The sequence below is a fragment of the Lupinus angustifolius genome, chromosome LG01, assembly GCF_001865875.1.
Source record: "Lupinus angustifolius cultivar Tanjil chromosome LG01, LupAngTanjil_v1.0, whole genome shotgun sequence".
In the NCBI taxonomy this organism is placed as follows: Eukaryota; Viridiplantae; Streptophyta; class Magnoliopsida; order Fabales; family Fabaceae; genus Lupinus; species Lupinus angustifolius.
In genome coordinates this window covers 15,309,624-15,319,148 of record NC_032009.1, presented here as the reverse complement: position 1 = coordinate 15,319,148, position 9,525 = coordinate 15,309,624, and the positions used below count along the sequence as shown (strand labels likewise).

The 9,525-nt window shown below is 30.7% G+C and overlaps 1 protein-coding gene across 1 annotated transcript; it reads left to right on the top strand.

The window, feature by feature from the left end:
- On the top strand, positions 5,221-9,232 carry LOC109349990. Its single transcript, XM_019591088.1, has 4 exons — positions 5,221-5,419; positions 6,892-7,536; positions 8,051-8,395; positions 8,823-9,232. The coding sequence occupies exons 1-4, from the start codon at positions 5,234-5,236 to the stop codon at positions 9,096-9,098; spliced, it is 1,452 nt and encodes a 483-aa protein (XP_019446633.1). The 5' UTR covers positions 5,221-5,233; the 3' UTR covers positions 9,099-9,232.

Below are 9,525 nucleotides of genomic sequence, written 5' to 3'. Positions count from 1 at the left end.
CAAAGAAGGAATGACTTATTCATATGATTATTAAGAAAGTAAGTTGTAACTGGAATATTCTTGAAACCATTATACCGGCGTTGGAATTTATTTCAACAAAGTCGAGATGGCGAACAAAGAATAAAACCGAGTTCTCTTACTTACAAAAGGAACATAACGAAAATGAGAGTATTAATCTTTCAAAAAATTGACATTGCTTTCAGGACGATTTGTTGAGAGGAGAAAACTCCCAACTAAAATAAACACCGAGAAACGCTTTCAACACTTGTATCTATCTATAGTGACATATGCCTTATGTTTTATCTTGAAAATCCACTTGCAGCCAACTACCTTCTTGTGACTAGGCAATTTAGTGAGAATCGAGGTGTTTTTGTTGATCAAGGCCTGCAGTTCATTCTCTATGGCTTTCCTCCAGCACTCTTGTTGCTTAGCATTAACATAATTTGCAGGCTCTACATGGGAGTTAATGTTAAGTATGAAGTGTTTGTACTTGTGTGAGAGCTTGTCCTAAGACAAATAATTGGATAAAGGGTATTTGGATTTATTTGTAGTTGACGTATTCAAGTTTTGAGACAATAGGCAATGATAATCTTGAAGATGGGAAGGTGGTCCTTTAATCCTTGTTGATCTTCTTAGGCTTGGTTCATTCTCCCTAGCAAGTACAAGCTCATCCATCTGAGTGGACTGATTTTGATCAGAACTTTGTGTGTGATTGACATCTAATTCTTCCAATTGTGAAGTATGATCTAGAAAGTCATCAGAGGAAGTGAATGGAGAAGTTGGCAAGGGATGTCTTATGGCTTTCTGTCAATGCAAGGGTTAGCACAAAAGGGAAAAGATTGTTGATGAAAAATTACATTCCTGGACATAAAAGTTTCTCTTGTTTTTAAATCATAGACCATGTAACCTTTAGTTCCATTTTTAAAATCTAGGAACACACATTTTCTTGACCTAGGGTCAATTTTATTTCTATGGTTAACAAGAGTAGAGGCAAAACATAAGCAACCAAAAACCTTTAAAATCATTAGATTAGGATCTTGTTTAAACAAGATTTGGTAAGGGGATTTATTTGACAAATAAGGGCTATGTTGTCTGTTAATCAAGTATACAACATGAGCAACAACGTGATTCCAAAAAAAATTGGAAGATGAGATTAAAAAAGCAAAGATCTTGCAATACCTAATATGTGTTGACGTTTCCTCTCAACTATACCATTTTGTTGAGGGGTTTCAATACATGTGGGTTGATGCAAGATTCCTTTTGAAGCATAGAACTCTATGAGTCTAAATTCAGGCCCATTATCTGATCTTATGCATTTAATCTTTATATCAAATTGTGTTTCAACAAAATTGATGAATCCTTTCAAGAGAATAGAGCATTCAGATTTCAATTTCATCAAGTATATCCAAGTATGCTTAGATTTATCATCAATAATGGTTAAAAAATATCTATGGCCTAGTATAGGTGGAATAACCAAGGGTCCCCAGATGTCAACATGAATCAAGTCAAAACAATTCATAGATTCAAATATACTAAGCAGGAGGCTTCACAAGCATTATTGTCAGATCTAGATGAAATGAAAGGAAATTGTTTGTTCATAGTAATCAGTTTAGCAACAGACAAGTGTCCTAATCTCTCATGTCATACATCATTATTAAATTTATCAAAATGGTTTATACAGGAAGACATATCAATAGCTAAGCAGTTGTTATTGAGAGCATACAATCCATTCCTAATCTCAACTGCAGCAATCATCTTCAAGGAATTTTCGTCCTGAATCAAGCATTTCATATTTGTGAAAATCAACTTGCAATCAAAGGCAGTGGTTAGCTTAGAAACAAATATGATATTGAAATTGAAGCTAGGTATGTATAAGACATTTGATTAGTAAAGATAGTTGGAAAAGATCACAGTTCTTGAAATGGAGGTAACAACCTTACTTCAATAAGGTAATTTAATAGAAATGGGTTGACATTGCTTGAAAGATTGGAATTTTGACATGGAATAGAACACATGGTTAGTGGCACCAGTGTCAAGAATAAAATTCGTAGGTTTCAAAGAATGTGATAAAATATTTCTGTTACCCAGAGTATTGGGACAAATTTACTTGGTCAAATGAGATGATTGATTGCTATCTTGCTTTAGCATGTTCATGATGGCTTGTTGCTATTCCAAGGTGAATGGCATAGGATTCATGTCACTCTCTTCCTTTTGACTCTTATCAGAGGTCTTTTGCTCATCTATTTTGTCTTATTCATGGCCTATTATGTTGCTGACGTTGCTATTGGATTCTTTTGCTCATCTATTTTGTCTTTTGCGCACAAAGAAAAAATGCTTCCCTTGTTTGTTTCTTCTTAAACAAAGAAAACATTAACCACCATACCATATTCTATAAAATAAAGCCTTCATACAGCCACACATTCAACTTGATCAGGTAAGTTAGTAACGTAAAAAATCACTAACCCTTACGATGGGTGCCTCCTTACAACCTCCATCCACCCTCCCTCATCTCTTTGTGCTTCACTCTTAATCCTAGTAGATCTTCTCTCTCTAAAATTTTCACTCATTGGGTTGGGCTTTTTTACTTATATCAACAAGTATTGTTTACACACTTAACCTCTCTAGGCTCAACAACTTAAATATTGTTTACATATTTAGACTATTCAAGCTCTATACTAAACAAAGGTTTATGTTAAAACAAATTCTAAAACTTTGCAAGTCTATCACTCACACTCAAAGAGTGAAGTAAATATAAAGAAAAAGATTACAAACTAGACATAAATATTCAAAATAGTTTGGTGCTATTAAATACAATATGAACAATATGTTTAAAATAAATGATAGTTTTAATTGATATCAACTTTGCTTATATATTCTCATATGTTATTATGTTCTTCGAATCTTGTAGCCATTTATTGACGAGATAATAAATATAGTTATTACTATAGTAATTTAAATTTTCTCACAACTTCTTGAAATTAATATTCGTACTTTGCATTCTCTTCTTGATTTTCTCTATTATTTTTGTAGTGGCTTTAATGCTTCATAGTCATTCTAAAATGAGAATTTAATTCTTCATGATTGTTTAAGCTTTCTAATGGTAGAGAGATAATATAGTAACCTCAAAAGGTGGTGACTAACAAATTTCATTAGTATTTTGTATTGAGTAGTTTCCCTTTATAGTAATTGAGTACCTTGTCTTTTGAAAAAAAAAACACATAGATTGTATGAGTTTTGTCAATTGGATAAGTCTTTCTACTTTTTAATTCAAATCATGTCTTAAGAGATGCATTTTTTAACTCTTTCTACTTTTATTCTTTCTTGATTCATATTATTCTTTTATTCTTTCTTGATTTAGATAGATTATATGATTGAGAACTTGAAATCTTCATATTAAGAGTGTACTTTTATAAATAAAAAAACATTCTCTCTAAGAAAAAAGTTGATTGAAGAGCAAATTATAAATTTATTGTATGCAAAAGAATATTAAATTTAGACATTTCTTAAACATAGACATGTCTTAAACACATACAAGTTATTATATTTATATTTTGCTAGTTCGAATATGTTGTAGAATTTGTATGATTAACTTTATACTTAAAAAAAATTTAGAAAGTTTAGAAAATTCAACATAATCTTAATTAATCTATTTGGAATCATTAAAACTATGTATTTCATGTACATGAAATCTTAATATAAGGAACTAATATAAATTGGAAAGCTTATCTTTGGAGTTGATAAAGTTAATATTAAGAGTCAATTTTTTTAGTTTTTCAAGATAAACTTTATGTTATTTGATTCCTTAAATGCTACCTAAAGACAATTATTAAAAAATTCCTTTTATTTATTCATATTATGTAATCAGTAAACCTATTATGTTAAAAAGTCATAAAATAAATTCATGATGTATTTGGATCTTGTTATTATCTCCTAATAATTTATCAAGTTCTTCTAAATATTGTAAATGTGATTCCTTTAAAAGTGCAATTTTGTTTAAATGCATTAATCTGGATAATTAAATATAATTAAATAGTTGAAATTATTAAACTCAATTAATTAATATTCCAATTAATTTTAAATTAGTACACCTCAAACTAGTACGAAGTGATACACAATATGCGTCATATGGTCTTCCCTATAAAAAGTTAAAAACAATGGAATATTTTATAACTTATCTTATAATAAATCTATCAAATTATCTTTATCTATTACTTATTTTTCATCTTTTATTATCCCTACATAAATTTGAAAATTACTTCAAAGAACAATTTAACGTTGTCACGCTTATAGTGTCAAAAAGACATTATTGAAAAAATATACTAGTGTAAATGAAACAAGTTTTCTATTTATTTTTCTCCCTCAGAAATCCTATTTTTAATAAGATAATTCCAAAGTTACTCTTCATTAATGAGTCTCATTCACATTCACTTTCAAATTCATTAATTAATGATTTTTCTTACCAATCAATAAATAATGACATTTTGGTAACAAAATAATTATTGTTCATAAAATTCTGAAAAGATCTAATCAAAGAACAAAAATTAAAATCTCAAACAGTTCTTAGAAGAAGAACATGAGATATTAATTCTTAACTACACACTCATGCTTGACACACAATATCTACTACCCAAAAATTATAATTTTGCCCCTTCATTAATCAATTCCTCATTATTATTCATTTTAATGCACGTTAAAAATAAATTGATGTGTTTTTTCAACCAAGTGCCACATCAATTCTGAATCATCAATTGCATACCTTAAAGTTAATAAAAATTTATATTCAATAATTACCATTATTACTCGGACAACAAAAATAAATTTAAATCAAGAGAAAAATAATGATTCAACTCATATAGTATTTAATTATATTAAACCATCTAAGAATTAATCATCAAATCCACACTATGGTAAAAAGAAATTAACATATCATTACTAACAAGAAAAAAGATTAAGCTTGGATACATCATCTACATATTTGCATCTTTATTTGATAAATAATAACAAATTTATAATCAAGGAACATAAATGTAATCATAAAGATTAAGATTAATAAGATATTCATTAAACTAAATCTAGATATGATTCTTTAACTCAATCAAATATATTGAGCTTTAATAATATCTATTTTTGTAGTAATAACAATAATAATAATAATGAAGTATTTAGATTAGAATCTGAACGGTTATCACGTCATTCCTTTAATTACCTATTTACCTTCCTGCAATTCCCAACCATGCTTCATCATTCTTCACGATTATCGTTTCATTGTCCTCTATCTTTGAATCACAACGTTTTTCGTCAAATTTCTTCAAAATTTTCAACACTTAACAAAATGAGCAAAAGTAACAACAAGAGCGCCGAGTCTTCACAAGAAAAACCTTTCCCAGTTGATGGAAATTTCGATATTCACAATGACCCAGTAAGCTTCAACCCACCTTCTTTTATATTAATTTTGGGGTTAAATATGTTGTTAGTCCTCTAAATAAGGATATTTTCATTTTAGTCCCCGAATTACTTTTCTTAGTTATTATGTTAGTTGATTGCTTGGGTTTACTTTTGCTATGTCACATATGACATAATTAATACTGACAAAGCGTGCGTTTCTCTAGTATGTAAGACTAGCTAGATTTTGATTAAAATATTAAGTGTTTGATTCTTGTGAATAACACTTGGAAAAGAAACATCCAAAATTTACTAGTTTCCTATAGGATAAGGAGGTAATACCAAAAAATATATTTCATAATTAATATCCTATGCTAAAATCATAACTTTGGAAGGAGATTTAAACTGATGACCTCATCCTGGCAGCAACTTTAATTTGACAAGCTCACCCGTTGGAATAAACAAGAAATTAATAAATTATGGGGATTAAACCAAAGTACGGTCTATTTATATGGATAAAAACATATTTAAACCTTAATTCTAATCAAGGAAATTTTCCCGTGTTTTTTTCCAATTATTATTATGTTATCTCATTTTATTGAATTTTTGATGAGTCTGTTTTGAATCAACGATTAGAGTTCATCTAAAAAAATTAAAACAATCATTGATTATTGTGAAGTATATTATGTGTGCATTTTGTAGAATCTGAAGTCTTTTCTAGTATCATTATTTGTGTTGTTGTAGCACTAAATGAATGTATCTTTTAATTTTTCTTTTTTTGCTTGTGTATGGAATTTTAGTTGTGGATATTCATTCATTATACTCTGTTTTTTGTTTTTCTAGCAACATGTTAGTGAAAGTTGTTTCACATCATTCAAAGGATCAACAATGCTGTTATGCTTCCTTTTTGTTGTGAAATTGTAAATATCTGTAACTTGTCCTTTGTTTGAATGGAGAGAAATAAATTATATAGGAAAGACATTTTGAAATTTGATTTACTTTTGTTGGTTGAAGAGAAAAAAATTAAAAAAAATGTAAAATCAATGCACTGTTAACATAAATATTTATACACAGACTGTTGAATTGAAAAAACCCGTAAATATTTAGATAGGAAAAAGTAAAGAGAGAATTGACAAAAGTGATGTGAAATTATGAATTGCTTCAGTTGATGAAGTTGCTAAAAGTTTATAGCCCTCTTGATTATGATATTTCCAACAAGTACTTCATCCTTTCCTTGGTTGCTTATTGAATTTAATATGTCTCATAATCTCAGCATAAGCCTCATAGGAAAATACTCTGAAATGTGTGTTAATTGTGTGGATTTGGTGCTAATTTCTGTGATTGCTTTTAAGTTGTTATGTGTGTGTTTTTCCTTAATTAGGCTATGGCTTTCAGCATCACTTAATATAAGTATCCTGTTTTCTGTGCTACGTTCTAGATTATATTTTAACAAAAACTGATTAATTTTCTTTATTTTGATTTCTCTGATTCAAATGTTGATTGAGCTAGCATGACATGCCATTATCTGATACTTCTCAAGACAATCCAGTATGTATAATGATTGGGAGTATTCCTGTATTGCTGTTTCGTAATAACATGAAGAATCAGTCACTCCTCTTCTCAACTAAGTCATCTACTCACAAAGACTCTGACTTAATGTCTAGGTCTGATCATTTACCTTCCCCACCAACCACTGGAAAGAGAAAATTTAAGAGAAATCGAGTTGACTTAGGATCGGTCCAAACCAGTCAGGATAACTGTGGTAAATCTAGTTGTAGTTCCGGATTTGAATGTAGTAGTTCACTTACTGAGATATCGCCAGCTATGAACTGTACAACCCACCAAAAAGAATCACTTCAACATAGTCATTTTGGGAAGAAGAAGAAAGCTGTATCTGCCGATATGCCTCATAGCAGCCACAACAATTTGGTCTATGCATCCGCTGATCATGAGTCAGATTCTCCAGTTAGTTTTCTAAAGTTCAAACCATATGATATCTGCTTTCGTGGAAAACGCGATTCTCCTTTGATTCGATCCATGCTGATTGATAAAAGCGAAGAAATCTGCATTGAAGGACAGGTAGGAGATATAAAAGATATGATATTAAGGCCCGGGATGGTTCTCTTGAAAAATTACATATCCCATGATGAACAGGTACTTCATTTTCCCTTGCTTCACTATGCATGCTACTAATCTTTGGAAGTGCCACTTACATTGCATGTAGAAATTGCAATTTTTATTCTACTGAACAATATACACTAGGTCACTAACTACTAAGACATTTTGAGGAGAAATGTTTCAGAATTAACCAATATTTTGTGTAAGAGGATACATATGATGCTAATCATGCAAGGCTATTATGTTCACTCCATTGTTAGATTCTACTTTTAAACAATGCACTACATTGGTATAAGTTCCTCATGTGTCCTGAATAAAGTGTGACCCAGTGAATGAGGCTCCCACTTAGTGGGTCTCAGGAGAGTAGATGTACACTACCTTACCCCGACAAGCATAGAGGCTATTTCTAGTATTTGAACTTGTGACCTCATGGTCATTAAGCAACAACCTTACCGTTGTGCCAAGTTCGCCCTCTACATGTCTTCAATGTTGCACCGAATTCTTTCTTCACTTGATTGATTCAACTTTTTATTTCTTCTGATAATTTTAGGTGTATATAGTGAAAACTTGTCGTAAGCTTGGTCTCGGTCATGGAGGATTCTACCAACCAGGTTTTGCAAGTGGAGCGAAACTCCGGCTGAAGATGATGTGTCTTGGTCTAGACTGGGATCCTCAAACCAAATCATATGGAAATAAAAGGGTCATTGATGGTAGCCAGCCACCTAGTATTCCCTATCTCTTCACTAAGTTGGTTATGGGAGCAATAAAAGATGCACATTGTCTAATTAAAAAGGAATGTGGCGTAAGCTATGTGGAGGAGATACTCCCTTCAATGTATCCTGATATATGCATAGTCAATTTCTATACAACCAATGGAAGGCTTGGTCTTCATCAGGTCAGCTCTTATACTTGTTACCCTGTCTTGCTAATTTTCATTATTTTTTCGTAACTTACAATGCATTTTCTTCATGAGAATCCATATAACATTTGAATATTGTTGGCCTATTCTCATAAAATTGGAGAAGAAAAGCATAATGGAAGAGAAAAGAAAGGGGTCTTCAGAATAGGAACAATTAAAGAAAGCAAAATTGCACAACAAATCTTTGTCCAAGTATTTGATGATAATAAGCTATAGAGGTTGTATAGGTTGCTCAAGTAGTAAAAAATTCTTTGGGATAGTTTGTTACTACCATTGGTCTTTATTTTGAGGAGTGATGGTTTATTGTTATTCCAACATTGACATGGTTTTATTTTTAGTACTGTTGGTTTTATTTAAGAATAAGAATGTTACTGACAAATTGGTTTCCACCAACTTGACACAGGATCGAGATGAAAGCAAAGAAAGTCTCAAAAAAGGATTGCCTATTGTGTCCTTTTGTATAGGCGATTCAGCAAAATTTCTTTATGGAGATCATAGGGATGTTGAAAAAGCAGAGAATGTTCTTCTAGAATCAGGAGATGTTTTAATATTTGGCGGTGAATCTAGGCATGTCTTCCATGGTGTATCATCAATCATACCAGATTCAGCTCCAAATGAATTGCTTAAAGATACTGGGCTTCTTCCTGGCCGCCTCAATCTCACATTCAGACAATATTAGAGCTTAACATGATGTAATCTTAACACGCTCTAATCTGTTTATATAGAAGAAGGATGAAGTTTAATAAGCCCTATCGTAACTTTAAATAGAGTTTAACAAGCTCAATTATTAATATAGTAATTTTAATATTTTTATTGTGTTTTTTTGAGACTATCCTTATTGTGTGAATAGACTTAGATCAAGTTCAACAAGCTCAATTATTAATATAGTAATTTTAATATTTTTATTGTGTTTTTTTGAGACTATCCTTATTGTGTGAATAGACTTAGATCAAGTTCAACAATCTACGGCGTTGAATTGTAAACTTTATTTCAAAGTTATGTGTAAATGGATCTTAAGAAATCATAGTTTTCACATCATAAGAATAGTTACAGATTAATAACTTTTACCCATAGTGATACGATCCTCCATTTAATTGTTGTGTGTT